Consider the following 23784-nt stretch of genomic DNA (forward strand, 5'->3'; position numbering starts at 1 on the left):
TCTTTGAGCACACGTTAATACCTCTCTGTTATTCTTCCTCTTGTGAAAACCATGTAGCATTGTACATATGGGACACAGTGAAGAAATCTTAGTGGGAATGATGGTATATGTATCTTTTAGAGAACTTTCTTTACTCAAAGGATTAAATATGAATTGTTAGAATTTCAAGAATTGGGTCAGTCCAAAGAAATTCCAAGCAACAGAACCTTTCAGTTCCCTTCAGTGAACACTCAGAGGCTGTTTAAGAATCTACCACTTTCTACCATTTGCAATGTTTTTTTCCACCTATTTTTTTCCCTCTTTCTCTTTCTTTAAAAAGCCTTTGTATTCTATTATTCAATTTATTTATTTCATAGTTTGCCCAACTTTGACTTATTTCTGGAACATTTAAGGAAACTGCCTGATCTTCTAGATCAGCGGGGGGGTTAAGGGAGAGGGAATAGAAAAAAGGAAACCTAGTTTTAGATAAAAGGATTTGAGTCCAGTTGCTTATTTTTAGCACCTTCATGGATAAAGACATGCTATGAACTGAGATCCTGAACTCTATTATAAATGATTTAACATTGAAGTTGTACAAATTTGGTCAAATACTCCTATGATTGCTAGTTTCCTGAACTATAAAGTGGGTATGACAACGTTTATCAATTTAAATCTAATAGGAGAAATTCTTAAAAACACATTGGGTATAAGGGATTCAGAGAAAACATATCCATAAGCTTCCTGACAGTATTTTGAAAACTGCCATAGACACATCCGTATTTTCCTGTATAATTATGAAAACTAGCTTAAGCTAATAAAAATATTTGCCATCTTATTTCCAAGAAAACTAAAATGGAATTGTCAGAGACAATGATGAAAGCCCTTTTAGAAATAAGTAAGAATAAGCAATGTATATGTATCAGCCTTCTAAAGATTTAAATATGTTTTTCAGAGCATAGTCCCCCAGAAATATGGCTTCCAACATCATCTGGTTCAGTAACTGCTCCAACAACCTCAAGAGAAGTCAGTCCTGCTACCACTTCTCCTCACAGGAAGAAAAGAAAAAAACATTCTTCTCCCTGTCCCATCCAAGTGGATCACTGCTGCTTTTCTCTTTGTTCAGTCTTTCTTACAGAGGTTTGCCAAGTTCTGATGTGGTTCACTGCTGGAAGTGGTTATGGCCAAAGAAGGTCAGAGAACACAGCTACTGAGCAGGGACAGGGATGTGCTTGGGAAAGACACAGGCTGAGATTCAGGTCGCCTCTTGGGAGATGATTTGCTTTTACTGGATACTTACTGTTTATTGGTATTCAAACTTTTCTACGGTCTTTTATAATGTTCTAAATTAAAAACAGTATTTTAAACATCTTAAAGGTGATTTGCAATTTTTTTAAATAAAAATGATCCAATTATCCTATAAACAGAATTGCCATCTTCTGTAAATAGAACTGGCAAGCATTTCATCAGTCTTAAAATATCACGTCCCTTGATTTCCCACCACCCTCCTACCAATGCCTCCCTCTCCTTCTCTGAGCTCCTTAAAGCAGCACTCCAGAATGCTCTAGGAGGACCTATGTGTCCCATGTTAATGCTAAAGAGACTCGCAGAAGATGGCTTGTGGAGGTATCCAAGGCTTAGTGTTTTTCATGGGCTGTCATGAATGCTGCCAGATTTCTTAGTTTCCTTTGTTCTCCATAGCTTATAGATTAAGGGACTAGAACTTTAGATAATGGGTAAAATAGCAAAATTTGAACCATACGTACGTAGCATCTTATGCTTCAGGACTTACCTAGATTATTCTATTGTCCTGAGCACAAGACAAGCAGTAGCTGTCTTACAAAGCTGGAAGCAGGGCTTTCCTGCATAAGGCGAGGAGGAAATAATGAAATATTCTGATGCTTTAGTAAAATCCTGACTAATTTTACTTTGCTGTAATTGGTACAATCACTCCTTATAGAAGCCCTCAACTTCGACTTTGAGCAATTCTCAAAAAAGGTACTTCCACCCTCTCACCATCTGCATGGGCAGTCAATGGAATTCTGAAATATAAACAGCCACTTGGATGTTTAATTATACTGTAGAAGTGCCTGGAAAATGAGCAAAGATTAAGACTCCCAGGGGGCACTTTGGTGGCTCAGTGGGTTGAGCATCTGACTCTTGGTTTTGGCTCAGGTCATGATCTCACGATTTGTGAGATGGAGCTCCTCCTTGGGCTGTGCATTGACAGTGCAGAGCCTGCTTAGGATTCTCTCTCTCTCTCTCTCTCTCTCTCTCTCTCTCTCTCTCTCTCTCTGCCCCTGCCCCACTCACACCCACATGCACCTGTGCACTCTCTGTCAAAATAAATAAACATAAAAAAATAATCCCAGTTTCCCTGTGTGTGGTACAGGCATATTTATTGTGGTGGAACTATTTAAATCCATCCATACCTACCCCTATAAGTATATACCTATAAAGCAGTGATTGGTATTTATCTACAACTACAAATTTCTCCCGTCTTCCATATGAGAACCTGGAATCCCTAGCCAGGGACAGTCTCGCCTGGAATAAAGATTCTTTTTTTGAAAGTTTATTTATTTGGGGGCACCTAGGTGGCTCAGTCTGTGGAGCATCCGACTTTAGCTCAGGTCGTGATCTCGCAGTTTGTGAGTTCGAGCCCCATGTCGGGCTCTGTGCTGACAGCTCAGAGCCTGGAGCCTACTTTGGATTCTGTGTCTCCTTCGCTCTCTCCCCTCCCCCACTTGTGCTCTGTCTCTATCAAAAATAAATAAAATATAAAATTTTTTAAGTTTATTTATTTGGATAGAGAGAGAGCATACATGCAGGCGAGGGGCAGAGAGATAGAGAAAGTGAGAAAATCTCAAGTAGGCTCCGCACGGTCAGTGAAGAGCCTGGTGCAGGGCTCAAACTCACAAACTGCGAGATCATGACCTGAGCTGAACTGAAGAGTTGGATGCTTAAATGACTGAGCCACCCAGGTTCCCCTGGAATACAGATTCTATTTCCCAGGCTCCTTTGACAGATGTGGCCACATTACTAAGTTCTGGTCACTGTTAGCAAAAGAAGTTTGTGACATATCTGCAAAGGATCCTTAAAAGTGAGAGGTTACCTTCTCTTGCCTAGACTGTCTATTTTATAGGTGGAGCACCAGCAGCTACCTTGGACAACAAAGTGACCAACCTTGAGCATAGAAGCCAAATGCTGATAATGGAGAGCAGGAAGACCTGGGCCAGGTCCCTGATGATACCCCAGGGAATCACCAGACCCCCCCCCCCCCTCACTACCTACCCAGATTTTTTACACAAAAGAGATAAAAACATCTTTCTTTCCGAACCTCTTTTACCAGTGTGAAGCTGATTAATGGAAACTGAACAAAATGTTAACTGATATGCCTGTCATATATAGTCCAAGGAGACTGTCTGCTCTGGACAAGAAATTTAACTTCCCTCCTCTGCAGAAATTTCTTTACTCCTCTGAATATTATACAGCCAAAGAGAACCCATAAGAAAATAGTAACCCTAGCATCATTCCCACAAAAGCAAAGGCTTGAGATCAGCTCTACTTTTGCCCATTGTCACCAACCCCAGGTAGACAATCTACCACTTGAAACCTCACTGAAACAACACACTAGGTTTATGATGTAGACCACTGCACATCAGAGACTGGGAAGAGGCCACTAACTTCATCATTTATGCCACAACCAAAAGGGTCCCTGTAGTATAGTCATGGCATCGACGCACATAACTACTAACTTTTCTTGTTTCATTATTGTAATTAATAATACATTATAAGGATGATAATGATATACTGGGACAATGCCTTCTGATTTTACAAGTCCTCATGGGTGTAGTAGGGTCTTAAATATAAAACAATATTAATAATAGTGACAACAATAGATATCACTTATTGTTCAGTGTCATATGACTACTGGGGTACTATTTGGCTAACACTCTGCCAGACACATATCTGGAATTCAAAATATTATTATCTTTATTTTACAGAGGAGGAAACCGAGGCTCTGAGAAATTAATCAATTTAGTTAAGACTATGTAGCCAGTTCATGGGGGTGATTAATGCTAAATCCAGAATTGTCTACGAGCTTAGAAATAATTTAGCAGCACAACCATTACTCTCAAAATGTTAGATAAAATAATCTTTAAAAAATCTGTTTTTCTCACTTCAGAACTACAATAAGACACTCTAATCTTACCTCCATTTTCCATTAACATGAGCATTTCTTAAAACAAAACAAAAGAACAAAAAGCCTGATAGAATTTGTCCACAAATGGTAAGCAGTGCTAGAATACAAATGAAGCAAATCACTAAAGGGTTTTTTTTTTTTTCCTCCAGAATTTCACCTTTTGTTAACAGTTTCAATTTCAGGGTGACCTATATGTTTCCATAACAAGGGTCACTATGTACCTTTTAATCCATGAACATCAAAACAAAAAGAAACCCCTATGATGGCATGTTCTTGTGTAATTACATCTCTTCATGCTCTTCCTTTTGAAACAGGTTGGACTTATTTCCCACCTCTTTCTTCAGCTTCCATTTTAATAAAAGAAAATAACACTGAAAGAAATCAAGCCCTTAAAACATTCATTGAATACATCAAGCAATTTATCTAGGACTCAAACAATAAATGAGTCAAACACAAGTGAGAGGAAGAAATGAATCTTTCTATTAAAAATAAGATATGTGTATGTTTGTGAGCTATCTCTATTTAAATAAAGATCTATATAAAAGATGGTAATCAAAAGCTTATCATTAGAATAGTTAATATTTTCATGGACTGTTGAAACCTAAAAAATTAAAATATGCTCATGAGAAGGAAGTCAAATAGAAGGTTAGAACTCCCTCTCTCTTTTTCTTGAAGAAATTCACCAAAACCTCTTTCCTAGGAGACCCAAGTTATCAAGCAGACAGCTGAGTAGCACTCACGCTCAGTGTTTCCACAGTCTCCATACACTCGCTACAAGGATTAGAGTACATTTACTGACAGTTCATTATTCATAAGAGATTTAAGTAGTAGAAAGAGCACTTTTAAAAGTAGAAATACTCACAAAGCCATTTCAAACTGTTCCAGCCATTTTTTCTTTAAATCTTTTGTTTTGCAATAAAATTCTAACCCATTTTGTCCTTGGGTATGGATGAGGTAGAAGCCGTAAGACCACTGTTAAAATTAATATTCTGCAGGTTAATATGCATCATTCAGTAATAACATCATGCTTCCAAATTCACTAAAACACCACCATAATCATCCACAAACTTCTCATAACATATCAGCATACAAATTATAAAGAACCACATTTTTGTAGTTAACTTTACATCCATCAGTTTCTACAACCAACACATTTTACTTGACCATCAAGGCATTAGAGATGATCATTATCAGTTGTAGGACTGTCTATTTTTCACAGAGGCTTACTCCTAATAAATCTCTAGAAAGAAAAAAATACCTGCATTGATATGCCCTCTCATAGTAATGTATTAGCATGCTTTCCTGGAATATTCAAAGTTATGAGTAAATTACAGTAATTAATTTTCAAAACTTCACCTTTTTATTTTCTTTATCAGTTGTAGGATTGTTGGCTATTTTGTACTGCTGAAGATCTATTATTTCCTTCATTTCATAGTTATCGCCTTTCCTTTTACATACAATCACTGCCAAATCAAACAGGAAGATATGCCTGAGAGAGAGAGAGGGAGAGATTTCAAATGGTTTGGAAGCACGTATGTTAATTTTTCCCTGATAAAATGTAATTAAACCAACCCCAAATTTTTCCTTTGAGTTAATGACAAAGGCAGTGTTGCACATTGAAAAGAATGAACTGTGTCTGCCCCAGCACTACCCTTTACTGAATGTAGGGCCTTAGTCTACCTCAGTTTCTCCATTTAAAACATATACAAAATTATAGTAAGAAAAGGCACGCTACAGAGCTGCTGTAAAGAACAACTGAGATTAGCCACAAAGCATTGTCCATGAGCAATTATTTTTTTTTCATTTAAAAGCTTAACATTTACAGAATACTGATGACAGCAATAGCAGTTAACTTATGATGTCCTAGGAATCAGCCAGAAAAGTACTGACAAGTGTCCATCCCTTTGACAAAGATGACTCACTTAAAATAAATCCCCAGGACCATCTACTGAAGTATTATTTTCATCCTCATTGTATGAGGGAGGAAACTGAGGCTTAATGAAGTTAATTGATTTGCTCAAGGTCACACTGCTTGTGAGGTGCAGAGCAAGATTCATACCCAGATCTAATTGTGGAATCTGCTCTTTTACCCTCTTTTATGGACCACCTAAACCACAAATTGAGCAGTGTATGAGAAAAATGAAAAGTAAAAAAATTATGATTAAATTTATGTGTTGATATTTCTCTTTCTTTTCAAAGATAATGTAATTGGGGGAGAACAACAAACTTTGTAATTCCTATTTCCAATACCAGTACTTGCATCTTTTCAAAAAGTCTCAGTAATTAATACGCATAGATCTTAAAAATAATAATGACAATGATACATTCATGTAGCTCTAATACTTGCATCACCTGCAAAGACAAATTTTCCTGGAGAGGCTAAAAAGTATCTATGTCTCCTGGGAACTACCTGTAGAGCCTGGGTATCAAGTTGGAAGCGAGAGCTGACACTGCCCCCTGCTGGCTGACTTTCTCATTGCAAAGATTCCAGAAAATGGCCTTTTCAACCAAATCAATCAGTTTAATAATCATACGTATATAATTTGGAATACCAGGCCAAGCTCAGTAACCTGAATTTCCCTCAAGAATATTCACATATATTAATTGGCCCTCCCTTAGACTTCCTTCTTAGGACATTTTATATTTTTAAGTTAAAGTGTATACCAAAAAGAGAAGTCAAGCAATTGCATTTTTACAGTAGTTATCAATTGCTTTATCTCTACTCTCATCTTACTGTGTCCCTTGAGCCCCAGCTGACATTCTCTATTTGTCATATCCCTCTTAATAACTTAGACAAATCAACAGATACCAGAACCGAGAAACATATCTATGAGAAAATTGTAGAAAACCATAGGTTGGTCTGTCCCCTTGTTTTTCTTCTCCTTTTTCCCTCCCTTGTCCTGAAAGAACTGTTTTATCAATCTTCTGATACTAACCACTTATTTTGAAAATAACTATTGCTCCTCTTTTCTCACCTTTCTTGCTTTGTATGCTTGTCTAGAGTGGTTATGCGAATTTCACCATCTCCCTGAGGTCGTCCAAAAAGCAAAACTGGTTGGTTCTAAAACATAAAATTTACATGTCTCAGGTTTTTTTTTTTCTTTTTTGTAAACATATAAAAACAGAAAGAAATATTTGCTAGGGACAGCTACCTTATTACACTATAAGTTTTATCATTTTGCATTTTTAGCATGCTTACTGCAAAAAGTTCAGGTCTATATGATACGCTTTCAAAACAGTCTGCCCTTGGACATCCTAGAAGGTACACTGAAAACATTAATTAATTTTATTTATAGTCTTAAGAGGAAAGTTAGCTACCAAAAGCAAGAATTAACTGGAAGAATCCAAATCACAACAAAGATATACCAACTAATACTTATTAAGCACCCACTGTGTGCCAGACACTGTAGAAGATATAGGGCAAAATGTTGCCTGTGCCCAGTGGGGGAAAAATATTCACACAAGTATATAATTATAGATGTGCAGTTGCCATGAAGAAAGAGTACAGGAAAAATGCATTTCCAGGGGCTTAATATGGTCAAGGGAGTCAAGGATGGCTTCCTTTAGCTAAGATCTCAAGAATGAAAAGTATGACTTAATGATTAAAAACAACGAACCATTTCCCCAGAGGCAAACAATAAAAACGTTAAGTATTTATGAACACCTACTGTATAAGGTGCTGAGGGAAAAAGAATTGACTGAAAATTATCACTAACATCAAGGAGATTACATTCTAATAAAGGAAGCAGATAGGTAATTAATTAACTTGCTGCAAGAAAGTATAAAAATAGATGTTCCCTAGCAAACTCCCAAGATGTGTTTTGCAGAAATAGAAAACTCCATCCTAAAATTCATATGGAATCACAAGGGACCCTTAATAGGGGAACCAGTCTTGAAAAAGAACAAGGTCAGGGTCTTAGTCTTCCTGATTTCAAAACTTATTACAAAACTCTGGTAACAAAAACACTGTGGCACCTGCATAAAGACAGACTGCTAGACCAATGGAATAGAACATTTGAAAATAGGCCCTCATATATATATGGTCAAATGATTTTTGACAACAGTACCAAGACCATTCAATGGGGATAGGAGAGCCTTTTCAACAAATGATTCTGGGAAACTGGATATGCATAGGCAAAAGAATGAAGTTGGACCCTTACCTTGTACAATATACCAAATTGATCCAAGGGTTAAAAATATAAAACTCTTAGACAAAAACATAGGGGAAAATTTTTATGACATTAGATTTAGCAATGATTTCTTAGATATACCACCAAAACCAACAAAAGAAAACCCTGTAAGTTAAAATTCTTTAAAATTAAAAATTTTGTGCAAAGGACAGTATCAACAGAGTGAAAAGGCAGCCTCCAGAATGGTAGAGAATATTTGCAAACAAAATGTGTGATAAGAATTGATATCCAGAATATACAGAGAACTCCTATAACTCAACAAGCAACCCTTATCCAAAAACAGGCAAAGAACTTGAATAGGCAAAGAACTTTGTACATCTTTCTGCAAAGAGATATACAAATGGCCAATAAGTATATGAAAAGATATTCAATATCCCTAATCATTAGGGAAGTACAAAAAATCAAAACCATAATAAGATACAATTTCATACACATTTGGACGGATATTATTTTCAAAAGAAGAAAAAAGAAGAAAAGAACAAGTGTTGGTGTGGATTGGCATGTTCCACTTCTGGGTATATAACCAAAAAAAGTGAAAGCAGGGACTGGAGCATGTATTCGCACACCCATGTTCATAGCAGTACTATTCACAACAGCCAAAAGGGGTAAGAAACCGTAGTGTCCACAGAGATGAATGGATAATCAAAATGTGAGGTATATACAACTAATGTCACACTTTAAAGCCTTAAAAAGGAAATTCTTTTAAAAAGAAATTCTGATACAAGCTACAAGGTTGAACACTGAAGACATTATGCTAAGTAAAATGCACCAGTCACAAAAGGACAAATATCACATGATTCCATTTATATGAGGTACCTAGAGTAGTCAAATTCACAAAGACAAAAAGTAAATGGTGGTCGCCAGGGGCTGGGAGGAGGGGAGAATGGAGAGTTAGTGTCTAATGAGTACAGAACTTCAGTTTTACAAGATGAAGAGAGTTGTGGAGATGGACGGTGGAGATGGCTGGCTGCCCAACAACATGAATATATTTAATGTTACAAAACTATACACTTTAAAATGGTAAATGTCATATATATTTCACCACACACACACACAGAGCTGTCCAGGCAATGTGCTATGCAATTACAAAGAGAAAGTAATAATGGGAGATTATGGAAAGAATTATTTTAGTTGGACCTTGAAGGAATATGATAGGAAATAATGGGAAGACATTCTAGGCTCTGACATTATTATGATCAAAGGCAGAACTATAAAAATGTACAGCAAATTAGAGACCTTACGACACAGCAGGACACCTGCAAAGTAAAGTATGTGGGCAGGTATTAGCTGGATGAGTTCAGCAAAGTAGTTTCAGCCCAAATCATTGAGGGCTTTAAATATCATGCTAAGGATTGTTGACTGAATCCTGAAGGCAACAGCAAATACTGACAAGTTAGGGATAGAGAATGAACTGAGAAGTCCACCTTTTGGAAATGCAAGTTGGTGACGGGATGATGAGAGGCTTCTGTGGTTGGAAAGGTGGCAGATGAGGTCCTGAAAGGAGAACATGACTATACATGTGAAAAGGAAGGCTCAAGATGTTTCAGAGAAAGCATCAGTAAAATTGCTCCACTAAGAAAAGTATCTTTCCTTCATTCATCCATCTCTGTTTTTGCTGCTCACAGCTTAATCCAGGCCTCTACCATCTCTCTTTTCTTTTTCAAATTATTTTTGTTTTATTTTATATTTGAGAGAGAGCAAGCACATGAGAGAGCAAGAGAGCGCGGGTGCATGAGTGAGCATGAGCAGGGAAAAGGCAGAGAGACAGAGACAGAATCTGAAGCAGGCTCCAGGCTCTGAGCTGTCAGCACAGAGCCCAACACAGGACTCGAATTCACGGACCACCATCATGACCTGAGCCGAAGCTGGACACTTAACCAATTGAACCACTCAGGCGCCCCAAGACCATCTTGCTCTTGAAATCACCTCACAACTTTCCAGCAGGGTTTTCTTTAAATGTAAATCAGACTGAAACCTTTACTAGCTTCCCCCTGTAATGACTGTAAAATCCCAGCTCTGTGCCCTGGCCTACATTGCTGGGGGACATAGCTGTCCTGCCCCCCCTACCTCCTGCCCACCTCTCCCCCACTTCAGAGCCCATGATTTTTCTCCTCATTCACAATTCCCAACTCCTCTGGCCCATCTATGGCGATTTCATTTGCTATGGCTTCTGCCTGGAATCCTCTCCCCCAGATCACTATACCACTGGCTTTCTTCTTATTCTTCAGGTTCAAGAGGCAAATGACTCCCTTCCCTTATGTTCAACTGTTTTGTATCTTAAAGTCCTCTTATGAGTGAAGTCATATGATTTTTGTCTTTCTCTAATTTCACTTAGCATAATACCCTCCAGTTTCATGCACGTAGTTGCAAATGGCAACATTTCATTCTTTTTGATTGCTGAGTAATACTCCATTGTATATATATACCACATCTTCTTTATCCATTCATCCATCGATGGAAACAAAAATAATATAAAAATAGGGAGGGGGACAAAACAGAAGAGACTCATAAATATGGAGAACAAACTGAGGGTTACTGGAGGGGTTGTGGGAGGGGGGATGGGCTAAATGGGTAAGGGGCACTAAGGAATCTACTCCTGAAATCATTGTTGCACTATATGCTAACTAATTTGGATGTAAATTTTAAAAAATAAAAAATAAAAATAAAAAAAAAAAAGAGGCAAATGACTCAAGGAGTTTCTCTAATCATCTTATCTAAACTAGGATTCCCTTGATTATCCTCTGTTGCCCCACCCAGTTCACAGCAGGAATCTCCACAGAGCATTTTGAAAGTGTCTCCTCAATCAAGAGACCATGTTTTTCACAGTGAGAGCCCCAGCCCCAAGCCAATGTCTGGCACACAGCAGTCACCCAGTAAATATAACTAAGATGAATAAATTAACAGGAAATCGGCCATGACTATGTATAGTGTAAGGGAAAGAAAAGAAAAAAATGCACTCTAATGTTTAGAATTTAGACTGCCAGGGGAAGAGACATTGTGTGATTAAGGAGAGAGGGACAAGCAAGGGCAGAAAGTCCTGGGACACAATATACATATCACAGGTGCCACGGGAAATCCACGGGGATGCTGCCAAACAGGAATTGCAAAAAACCCTGAACAACAGAAACTTCAAGGTAAACTATCTTTGCTTCAAAAACAACTTGTAGAATGTCCTCTGATTTGTGGGTTAGGAAAGCTGGAAGGAATGATAATTACATACCAGATTTTCTATAGATAGCTGAAACTGTTTAATTTCACGCAGGGTCTCATTATCTCTTTTCACTTCATTCACATATTGTGCCAAGTCCTAAAGAATAAAGGGAAGGGTACAAAAAGAAGTCACGATAAGACTGGAAAAGAGATGCAAACTGTTGGAAAGAAAACACATCATTAATTTCATTAGTGGTAAAAGTAACCACCATAACTTTTCCATGACAATAAAAATGAATGACCCATCAATCAAAACTGCAGCTCAAAAGCAATTTCAAAATGTCTGCAGTACAGCTGCGAAGACTAAAGAGTTGTCATTTGCCACACCTCGGAGAAGAACAAGGATGAAAAACAAAAACAGACTATGACACGGTGCAGAACAAAAGGAAACTAGGTCAGGAGAATGCAAATTCCAAACACGTTAATAACTGACCTTGAGAGAATCACACTTTTACATGGGTTAGAATAAGGGTAACAATGCAATAATGAATGCTTAGCAGGGACAAAAAAGTAAAAGTTAGACAATGAATCCAGCTGGACCGTTTTCTGCAACCAGTTAGTGTATTAGTTCCTGAGAGCATTCAGTCAAGTCAGCCAGTTCAATTTTAAAGAGTTAATGAAGGGGAAGAAAAGGAGAAGACAGAAACCCAAGGGCACTAAAATGGAGTCAAGCAAACAAACAATGCTGGACACGTTTCTCCATGGGCCTTCTTCACCTACTTTAAAATGTCTTTTCTCATATTTGAGGAAACATTAGCTAATCTTTCCATACTGTAAGTAGCTATTTTTATTACATGTGCTCTAGATTTTCCTGTTTTCTGGGTTTTCTTTTTTCTCTACCCTCTTAAATTCATCTGCAACAGCAGGAACAGAACTCTGACAAAAAGCAGTTCCTAACTTTGTTCTAAATGAAAGTCTGACGTTCCATAGGATGTATCTATTAACGATTTCTTTAAAAAGTGGAAATTTGGTATGAATTTCTAAAATAACAAATAGTTGTGCGATGTCTCCTAACGGGGTACTAAAATCAGCCCAATAGCGGAGCTAACACTGAAACTGGCACAGGGACATGGAGAAGTAATTAGCATTTTGCTCTGTTGCTTCTGGGCCTTTTGGCTAAGATCAAGTACAGTAATTAGCATTGCTCTGATGACAGTCACATTGGCATTTTGTTCTTAAGAACAAATATTTGTTTATGTTTTAAGTTAAGGGCAAATATTTCTTTCAAAGTCAGAGTCCAGCACAAAATATAAACTGGGGTTTTACAGATTCCCCAGTATGTTTAAAAGTCTGTCTTTGTCCACTTGTAGTTCTTGATTTTCAGATTTACCTAGACATAGAAACCCAGACTGAAATCCACTTGTACTGATGCACAGCATCCACAAGGGTAAACCAGGCAGATATCCTCACTCGAGGAAAATAAGTCACACCACTGTTCTGAAGTCACCAGCTGACCTGCTGCTTACACAAGCCGACAGTTTTCTATTAGTAACCACAAAAAGAATGTGAAATAAAACCCTTATTTTAAATCATTCGTCATACTTTCATAAATAACAAGTTATTTTAATACACCTCTTGGTTTTATGTGTCTTTGTCTAACAATTAAATCCATGCAAGGGTATCTATTTCAGTTAAAAATATTCAGCTCTCCCCACCTAATACAAAACCATACAGATACATATACGCGCGCGCGCACACACACACACACACACACAATATACATTAGCATATCATACATATGTATTAGCAGTTTGTATTCTATCATTTTTTTAGGCAAGGATAAAAAACACAAAGAAGTTCATGGTACATTTGCCTTACCTTCATCGCATCAAGAGCCAGTTTCAGATTTGCCTTCTCCATAGGATCAGTGGTATGTTTGACCAGTTCCTATTTGGAAGATACAGTTTAGTAGTACTTTCATCAATTAAAACCAAAATATGAGAAACAGAACATTTAAAAACTAAACCATTTTTAATACTATTTGCAGCATAATGTAATAAGTCTGATGTAATTTAACTAGGTTCTATTTTCATAAAAATATCTCTATCTGTAAGAAGACCAACCAGACAGCAAAAGAACATGAGATGATGGTTGAAAACACTCCCCTTTCAAAGATGAACCTGATCTATCCCGCACGGTAACACTGACATCCTTCCCAAATGTCATGAAAGATCCTCTCATTGCCAACTGATTCTGATGTCTACTCCTCTCTCTTGGCTTTGGGGACAATTAGGATCACTTGTTGGCTGCTATTATTATTGTCTCTGAGTCCTTCTTAAATTTCTGCCTATTCACTAGTCTTTCATACTTTCTTCTTTATCTGTACCTTGGAAAGTTACTATTTCCTAGATTTTCACCTTAGTCTTTTGTTATTCTTACTTTACTTATTCTACAAATTCTATCACAACCGTCGCCATAATGTCAACACACTCACTAATAAGACAATCACTCTCAAAGGAATGTGCTCAACCCCGAATTCATGCCTGAGTTCCAGACTCTTCCATCCACCTACATAGTTCTACCTGGTTATCTCACAAGCCCATCTAACCCAACAACTCCCAACTTAGGGCACCTTCACCCACAACTCTCTTCTGGTTCCTGTTTACATTCTGTTGAATGAGGCACCTTCATCAGTAGAATCACTTAAGCCAAAACCTATAAAGTGTCCCAGGCACCCCTCTCTCATACTATGTTCTGCTGATACAGACTTTTATCTTTTCCCTGGAAACCATCCTCACTGCCACTACATTGGTGCAAGTCCTTACTCTTTTCACACGGGTCATTATAAATCAGCTTCTGATTAATCTTCTGACTTGTAGCCTCTCTGGACTACAAGCTATTTACTCTACTGACATCAAAGCTAGTTTTCTAATATATAAATCAGATCCTGTCTCTACCCTCTTTAGACTTCTGTAATGCCTGCAAAAGCTTCAGGTTGTTAACTACACCTCTTAGACCCTTCATGGTCTGAATTCTGCCAACCTCTCCCAACTTTTCTTTCCCACCCCAACAACTCCACCCAAACCACCTATATTCCATCCATACTAAATTAACTGCAATTCTCAAAATACATTCTAACGGCTGATCCCATTAAGCATGTGGTTTTGCTCTCCTTAGAAAGCCGTTCCTCTGATGCACCTAAAGGAACTCTTACTGTTCCCTGCACAGCCAGATCAAGAATCACTGTACAACGAAGCTTTCTATGACAGAGGTCTCTACAAGTCCCCATCCTCCCCAGGCATAGTTAACTAGACCTTTATTTGTACTACCTCCATACTTTCTGCATACTTATCATATCATATGGTACCTGGAAGCTTACACTTCATTTTCCCTACCTAAACAGTGAGCTTTATCAGTGCACAGGGGGAGGGGGTGCTGTTTAATATCATGAATGCCTAATCCTGTCTGTCAAACAGGAAGCCACTCAAAAATTTTTGCTGACTTCAATACCAATAATGTTTCTAGTTATAAAGAGGACCTACAGACATCAGATCTGTTAAGTATAAGGTTGTCCAAGTAATATTCTTTCACTTTGATTTTTGCTTTTCCTTTATCAAATAATGAGTGTAAATTATTCTCAAAGTTTCAAATTCTCCACTTTCATTCTGATTTTATAAATATGTAATTTCAAATCATAAAGCATTTCAAAAATTATTTCCCCACTAAAGTATAGCAGTAAGTAGGAAATGTTCAAATTAATATCACATTTATTCAACAAATTTCTAAACATTAGATAAATACATTGTACACTATCAAGATGGAAAAACATTCGTAGAATTTTTAACTTCATATGGTATCCCAAATAAAAATTTTCCTATTTAAAAAAATTCATCATAGAACTAAACATTCTTTTGAAATTTAAAATAGAAAACAATCCAAGAGAAATTAAGGCAAAAGTCTGAATTTCAAAAAGGTATTGCCATATTTTATACTTCTGTAAGCCTAAAACTTTATAAATGACCAAGATAGATGTTTCTTGAAAACTGTACCTTTTAAATTCTTCATTTGCTATTTGACCATACCAAAGTTACAAAATAAATTATTAGCTTATTTTGGACATGTTTTTTAGTTCCATGATGTCTCAGAAACCGATTGCTTAAGTCTTCCTTATTATTTTTTCATAAAATCCAATTTGATTAAGTTGCTTTGAGTTTAGGTCTCATAAATGTTTTAATGTATTTTAAAGAAATAATCAGGGCTTGAATTCTTCTGATTTCTCAGTAGAACAAAAATAGAGATGACTAATAATTTTGCAACTACAGATCAAGAAACTTAATATACAAGATGTATAAAGCACGGCAGACTCAAAATTATATTTCACATACAGGTAGTAGATCTTTTTAAAATGACATTTTGCAAGCATCAGCAGAGTTGACAGACTAATACTGTGAGACACTTCCTTGGAGCAGAACTAATGAGCCTCCCGGTACAGCTATCAAATTAAATTTATAAGACTCTCCACCCTCATTAGAGGACTAACTGTGGAAACCATAAGCTTCGTGGTTATAAAAAGAATCACTTCAAAATAAATGTAGTCTTATTATAATTTACCCTAGCAGAAAGCAACAAAGAAGGTGACACAATTCTCTTCAGTTTATGGTTATAAGGCACAAAGTCCAAAACACTTAACCTGCCAAAATTCAAGTGTATTACAACAGTGAGATTCTAATAAATGATTATATCTAACCAAAGACTTGGTTAAAGGGATCTTTTCATTTTGCCTTTTTTTCCCCCTAATTCTTTGGGGGCCAGTTCTGTTTGAAGGACACAAAATATGACTTTGTGGAAGATAACAAATGAATCTTTGCTAAAGGAAGAAAAAGTTTCCAGCTGTTCTGTTATTTCCCACTTAGCTATACTAATCATTGAAAATCATAGGGGGATATGGCCCCAAACATGGAGTATCTGGAGCATAATTGGTGCTTCATGAATATTTGGTTAAATGAATAAACAAAACAGATAGTTTTAAGTTACATACCTGGAGAAGAAGGTGATACTTTAAAACCCGTTGCATAGGAACCACAAGCAAATCTCGAAGAGTGAATTTTCCATTATTTGCTCTTTTGGAACATTCCTAATGAAATGTTTTTTAAAAACTTTTTAAGAAAACTTTGCTTTATCAAAGGGAGTCATAAAGCCAACATTAAAAGATGCAGAGGCCATAAACAAAACTGTTATTATATAATAAATATTTTGTTGCTTTTATTAATCCTTTCTAAAAAATAGAAAGTATCTAATTAAAAAACAAACAACAACAAAAACAAATAATCCTTGTAGCATTTCAACTCTAAAATGAATCATTAAGTACAACTGTTTTATGCAATGAAAATTATTTTTCCTAGTGGCCCTCTAGGGTCTTCCTCTACTTACCTTTATAGCTCTACCTTCCACCAACCACTCCCAGCTAGGCTGCGGGCCTGGCATCAAGAACAAGTCCCTACTTATCAAACTAGCCATGTGCCTTCGCCATGGCCAGGACTTTGTTCATTCTCTTCTCTCCAACCGCCATGTGCTTTGTCCAGTTTCCAACAAAATTAATCATCCTTTTCAAGAACTATACATCTAAGCCTTTTGTAATAATCCCAATCAAAATTGTGCTCTCTGTACCTTGTGGACATTTTAATGATTGTTGTACATACTATCTTCCCCAATATATTCTGTCTTTTACAGCTTTAAGAATCTAGTGCTTGCTTAATAAATATTTATTAAACTGAAGGAAATGGAATGATTGAGTCTAAAAATTTGCTAAAGTATAAACCTATTATTGAATTGAAACTTTCAAAAGCCTCAAATTTTAGGGTTTTTTTTTTTCATCTCACTCACACTCTTCTTTCTTTAAAGTTAATCTAAAAATAGCACTGACTTGTGTTCACTCTTCTGACATTAACTATAACTTTAAGGAAAGTACTTTGAATTTGAAGTACTGAAGCCTGAACTCAAAGTTAGGCAACTCTTGGCTGTGTGACCTTCAACAAGTTGCTTTTCTGATTTTACTGTTCCTCACATATTTGTGATATAGTCTTAAAACAATAAAGTTCCATAAAATTATTATTATTAGTGAGAAACTAAATCCAAACTCCTCAGACAATTGTACATCCCAAACCAAGGAATTTTCCAGTTCATAAAGAGTTGCATTCAAGAAAACACTGCTTTGTTCATGGTTTGTTTCCCCTTTGCCCACACTTAACTTTTCTGGCACATGGAAGGATGTATTATCAGGAGCTATAAAGTAAACACCATTAACTCTAATGACCATAGTGACATAATGAGTATTTGACTACAGGTCTTAAGCAAGAACTGGGGACACATCGGGACATGTTAGCTCATGTCTTGTCAATTGCTGCAGTTCACTGGAAGAATAACTATTTCAACTGATTTCTTGCTTCTACAGATTATAGAGAGTTCTGGATCATGGGTCTCAATAGGAGGTTAAACTGTTAAGATTATTGTAATGAATGACTCTCATCGCCCCAGCTGCATTTCAAGCTCCTTAGAACTGAGGTTGTATCTTACACTTCGTGCATATATATGCCATCTTAACAGTGTTAGGAACAGAAAGGTTATACACTTCAATTTTGCTTTGTTATGTTATGGAAGTCAGTTTAAAACTGTTGGGGAAATAATTAAGTTCCTTGAAGTTCTAAGTTACAGGCTCAGGAAGTAAAGAAACTAACATTGCAGGCATTTCCTACAACTGGGGGTCTAAGTTTGAGGTGTAAAATGCTTATTAGTATTGAAAGTAAATAAAGGGTAGAATAGAGTCTTCCAATACATCCGGCGACATGCTTAACCAAACTCCAATTTTAACTGAGAAGAAAATAAATGGAATCGGGATGAGCCAGCTTAGAGAACAAGATAAAGAGATTCTGTTACTGTTCGCCCTATGTTATCTTGGTTCCAAAGTAGAGAAGAAAAAGACAAAGACCGACAGGAGCAAAAATCACCACAAACTGAAGACGCAAAGGAAGCAGAGACACCAAGAATAAGGCAGCTTCCCCTTTATCATACCAGGAGTTGCAGAGGACAGTCCCAGCAAAGAGTATCTGTTGAGGTGTCACAGTGTCTGATTAAATACTTGCCAATTAGGCCACTAGTCAGTAGTAGCACCTTTTCAGGCAAAAAACGGGCAGCCAGCAGCCCCTCCCCCTCAGATGGATAATGACCATAGAAAATATGTTCCTAGAGGCCCAGAGTATGTCATGTGTCATAGGGCAGGACTTTGACAGTGACTCTGAAAGAAGGGAGAAGAATATCCAAACAATACTGAGAGTACAATGGGAATATGACTAACAACTTGTATACTCTCTTCTGGAGCCAGAACTTTATATATATATAAAGTTCTAATGGTAGAACTGATGGCATCTGTTCTAATGGTAGCTCTGTTACGAACTAGTTGTGTAAGTTGTAGAGTTTTATCTTATCATCATAATTTAACTGGAGTCAGGTACTTTATATCTCTATGCTTCTGAGGCTCTATTCTCCCAAGAGGAGCAGGAACCTTTTACACTAACAGGGTTATCAGGATGTTATTTAGTGGTGATTCAAGCCACCAGCAGACAGACATAAGGTCCACATCATCAAAGGCTTATAAGAGCTAAGGAAAAATGATCCATGGCAGAGAGGACAGTTACCTGGTAGCCTGCTGATGTGTAAACTTTCTAACCACTAGTTCCCCTTTGTGAAAGTTATAAAATCATACCAAATATGCTAAAACAATGAAGGAGCTCTAATTGGAAAATCATCTGCCTCATTTTTTTTCCCTTCATCGCCTGACCTCACTGCTGAATTGAACAAAGACAGCAAAAGGGACACTACAGTGTCAAGTAAGGCAAACACAGCCATTTAAGAGTTGACTGTACGTTTGCACTCAACATTTAAGAAAATTCAAATATATGGATAATCTATTTGAGAAAATTACTCCCTTAACACATCATCTTTTTCAAAAGTTCCCTAAAATTGCAAACTCCTATGAGAAAGAAAAATGATGTAAAAAAAAAAAAGAAAAACTGACCACCATTTCCAGGTTTATTTTCCACTGTTCCACGCGCTCTGTTTATTCTGGCCTACTCTCCATTTTTCAGACTTTTCCAGATTCATCTGGTCAGTCATGCTTATCTGGTCAGAATACTCTCCAGAGAATCTCACCTGTCAAGACTCCTCCCATTCCCTTGGGGACCTAAATCAAATACTACCTCTTCAGAGAAATCTTCCACATTCTACCTGTGCTGAGATGATCACTCAATCTCACTCATGGAGCGCTATCGATTACTGCTTGTCACATACAACTTAATCTTATTTGTGTCTGTCCTGTCTTTCTTCTTACGGGCAATATCCATACCCTTCTTATACACGTTATCCTAAATGTCTTATGTTTTTAATTAACATTTTTCATCTGCATGTACATTATCTCACATATATCTTACTTATCCTGTACTTCTTTCTACCTAGGTGACCCTGAGCAAATTACTCATAATCTCTCTCTGAACCTCAGGTTTCTCATCTGTAAGAGAAGAAAATTAATTGTACATATCTCATAGAGTCATGAGGACCTAATGACATAATGCATGTAAAACACAAAGCCAGAGTCTCAGATTTTACTATTATATTATTACTATCATATTATTTCATAGAGCTATTAAATATTTTACAAAACTGACATAAAATTATGTTTAGAATACATGGAAAAATGTACTATTGCACTAATCTTGCAAAGAAGTAGATCTATTTTTTCTTATTCTTTTTTTATTTGAGTATAGTGGACATATAGCTTTACATAAGTTTCAGGTGTACAACTTAGTGATTTGACAAGTTTTTACATGATGCTATGTTCACAAGTGTACCTACCCTCTGCCTCGTTACATTGCTATTACAATATCACTCACTGTATTTCTTATGCTGTGCCTTTTATTTCCAGGAATTATTTTTTCTGTAACTAGAAGCCTGTAAATCCTTCTCCCCCTCACCCATTTTGCCCATTCCCCACTCCCCTCCCCTTGCTTTTAGGTTTATCTTACTTTATTTCATAAGCTAACAAAAAATAAACAGTACCTCTAATTTCAGTTTTACATCTTCTTTTGTCTTAGAAATGTTGTCTAAACTAGAGATGGCCAACTCCACTCCACTACAGTACTGCCCATATATAACCAACCTGAAAGGGAAGAAGAGGAGAAATTTGTAGGACAAAAGAAATAAAGTAGAAGGGGAAGAGGCAGAATTACAATCATCTATTTAAAACCACAGTTAGGGAGAATCAAAGCAAATCTTACTTGTCCTGCATCTCTAGCTAGGTGACCCTGGGCAAATTACTTATCTCTCTGAGCCTCTGATTTCTTGTTTCTTTTTAACACAAATCACACATAGACTCATAATATGCTATTAAAAGGACTAATTTTTATTTCTAAATTTGAATGGGATTAATTTCCCACACATTTTTTCAGCAGGTAGATTTTACAAACCGGCTTGATAACTGTTTATGGTAAGTACACATGAATATCACAAAAACAAAATTAAAAATTTCTGTTTATGTTCCTACTAAAGATGAAAGTTCTACTGTTTACCCATACTCAGAAAAATTTAACTCAGACAATTTTATTGTCCTCACTAGTCATGACTCCACTCATCAATAAACCTAATCTTTCCTACTTTTTAATTAAGGCAAACACATTATCTGAAAATTGTGATTGAAGGAGCGACCTGAAGTGTGCTGGGTAGAAGGTACCTTGTACTACATGGAGTCTGAGCCTGCTTCAGGAACCATAGCTCCTCAGTAATATAGGCACTTTGCAGAGAGGTTGGGTAATTTATCGTTTCTCTTAACTCTCCATTGGGGAAAAAGAAAACTACTCATAAGTTCATGTTTAACTGTTGTTGATGCAAAGCAATTCATTAGCCACTTCTTAGTAGTAGGAACTACAGTGCTTAATTTTAAGAGAGAGAATGATATTTTAAGTGAAATTCCTTGGTACTTTCATTAATGTGAGTTGTTCAGAAGAGGTTTGTTTTTTTTTTTTTTTTTTTTTTTTTTTAGAAAGGGAAACTGCCTTCAGCCGTGAATCTAATAATCCCAAATGGAGAATTATAAAATATGAGAGTTGGAACAAGCACTAGGCACCTGCTAATCTACCCCTAACATTTACAGATGGAGCAAAGGAGGCCAGAGAATTAAAATGACTTCCGGAAAACTACAGAACTCAGAGGTAAAAGGTCGATAACGTGAACTTCTGATTTGCAAGGCAAACATCTGGATCCTTTTCTTTCCCCCTTCCTTTTTCCTGATCCACATACAGAACTCAAACTACCACCCTGAGATTAACTGTCCTATGTTCTAGTTACTGCCCAGGTAGTAACTTAATGGACAGTAGAAATAGCTATTTATGAGCAATTTTACTTTTTTTTTTTTAAGTAGGCTTCATGCCCAATGTGTCCAACTCATGACCCTGAGATCAAGACCCGAGTTTATATCAAGAGTCAGATGTTTAACTGACTCTTGAGCCACCAAGGTGCTTCCCAGAGGAATTTTAATACTAACCCTCACTGTAATCACAAACTGATAGCCACAAAATTTAAAATTTAAAAGTTACCTTTCCTTGTAGTTAATGAAAACTTGATACAAGTTCTGGTCATTTTTATTTACAATGGAATCATGAATCTCTTGCATTAGGTTCCGATGAACTTTTACAAGTTCCTTAAGGAAAAAAATGTTAAAGGAAATTAGAAAACAGGACCAAAAATAAATCACCCCAAACCTAAAATCCCTACTGTTGCTAGACTTGTCATTCAAGGAAATGCTAATGCCCTGAAACTCTAAACCTGCTACTAGGGATGATAAAGAGAAAAGGAAGTGGAGGGGAAGAAGGGAGGAGAGAGAGGGGAAACCAAAAGGGAAGGAAAGAGAAGGGGACAGAAGAGGAGAGAGAGACAGACAAGCCATGTGCATGGGAAACAGCAATTTCAGATCTGACTTAAACTGTCACTGTCCTGTTGGGGGAAAAAAAAAATTATCTCACTACTTATTAAAGGGTAATTTATTCCTTGTATAAAAATATGTACAGCTCATTTTCATTATAGTCACTTTAACTTTTTAAATAAAACTATCCAAGTGCTTAATGTTTTATTGACGGGATAAAGTAATGATTCATGTCCTTGGGACATAAAAATGTAGATCTGTACTTTGGTCAATTAGTGGTGTCCTGGTGCTAAGCTAACAATAATCACACTAAATTACTTGAAACTAGACTACTAATGGCATAAATAAAGAGCAGATAAATTGTACTAGGCAGTTTACTAGAGCATCTCAGAAGTCAGAATTTTACCTTTTTCCTGATAAGCAAGTAATTTTCCGTCAGGCAGTAAATACACGTCATAGCCAGAAAATGAGGAAATTCTAATCAAGGTGCCAATTCTCGCATTAGCTCTTCCCTGTACCTTGGTGCACACACCAACTTCACAGCATGCCCTTTCCTTAGTAGGATGGAAAGGAAACAGGAATATGCTGGCCCTGCCATTTTGCCGAAGAGCATGGAAAAGCCATAAGATTAAGGACTGTCAAAGAAGTCCTAAGTTACAGTGACCGTATTAAGGTGGTTCAAGATGCTCATCTTCCTAGAACGTGCAGTTTGTTTTATGCTAAACGTTCATCTCATATTGTGACCTTGTTCTTCCTGCTATGCTACAAATCAGTGAGAATGTCTTCATCTGGCCATAATTGGGGACAAGGACAACAACCAGCTACGTGACTGATACACATCAACACTGAATGCAACAGAACCAAAATAGCAGGAAACTTGCAGGTAAGACAAGCAAGCTTATGCATAAAAGCTTATATATAGTATACACAAGCTATATATTAAAATCCGAGCCAGTTTTAAAGGTTTAAGAACTTGAATGTTGCCTAGCATGACCTCGGTTGGCATAGTATTTGGTCTGTTTCAATGCTTCTGCATAACTATACTCTAAGGATCATAAGATCATTGTAAGGTGCTCTGAAACCCAAAATGCTTACATAAATGTGAAGAAAAACACTTACAAATAACCACTAAAACGGATTTTTAAGTCATAAGGAAGTAGTGTATTTCAGAAATAGGAATTAAGGTTAGTACAACTGAAATCAGAGTAGAGGCAAGTAAGTGGAGGAAACGGATGCCCTCAGGACAGTGTGTACAGGATGGGGTTGAGGGGCTGGCAGAATAGAGCAAGGAGTGGGAC

The 23784-nt window shown here is 36.9% G+C and overlaps 1 protein-coding gene and 1 long non-coding RNA gene across 4 annotated transcripts in view; one reads left to right on the plus strand and one right to left on the minus strand.

Moving 5' to 3' along the window:
* VAV3 (vav guanine nucleotide exchange factor 3) overlaps positions 1 to 23784 on the minus strand; it is a 350186-nt gene that overhangs the window by 153154 nt on the left and 173248 nt on the right. Inside the window, exons 8-15 of the mRNA XM_027058453.2 lie at positions 22161 to 22264; positions 20629 to 20728; positions 16559 to 16654; positions 13399 to 13467; positions 11591 to 11677; positions 7156 to 7241; positions 5537 to 5669; positions 5043 to 5152 (exon numbers count right to left, since the gene is read on the minus strand). Of these exons, the coding sequence (XP_026914254.1) occupies positions 5043 to 5152; positions 5537 to 5669; positions 7156 to 7241; positions 11591 to 11677; positions 13399 to 13467; positions 16559 to 16654; positions 20629 to 20728; positions 22161 to 22264 (785 nt within the window). The remainder of the gene's footprint in view (positions 1 to 5042; positions 5153 to 5536; positions 5670 to 7155; positions 7242 to 11590; positions 11678 to 13398; positions 13468 to 16558; positions 16655 to 20628; positions 20729 to 22160; positions 22265 to 23784) is intronic.
* The window catches only part of LOC128313946 (uncharacterized), a 44700-nt gene continuing 43500 nt past the window's right edge, over positions 22585 to 23784 (plus strand). Inside the window, exon 1 of one of the 3 annotated variants that reach the window (XR_008295109.1) lies at positions 22585 to 23369. This is a non-coding gene — a long non-coding RNA (uncharacterized LOC128313946). The remainder of the gene's footprint in view (positions 23370 to 23784) is intronic. The other 2 variants (XR_008295108.1, XR_008295107.1) reach the window with 2 other exon arrangements.

This window comes from Acinonyx jubatus, chromosome C1 (assembly GCF_027475565.1).
Source record: "Acinonyx jubatus isolate Ajub_Pintada_27869175 chromosome C1, VMU_Ajub_asm_v1.0, whole genome shotgun sequence".
Classification (NCBI taxonomy): domain Eukaryota; kingdom Metazoa; phylum Chordata; class Mammalia; order Carnivora; family Felidae; genus Acinonyx; species Acinonyx jubatus.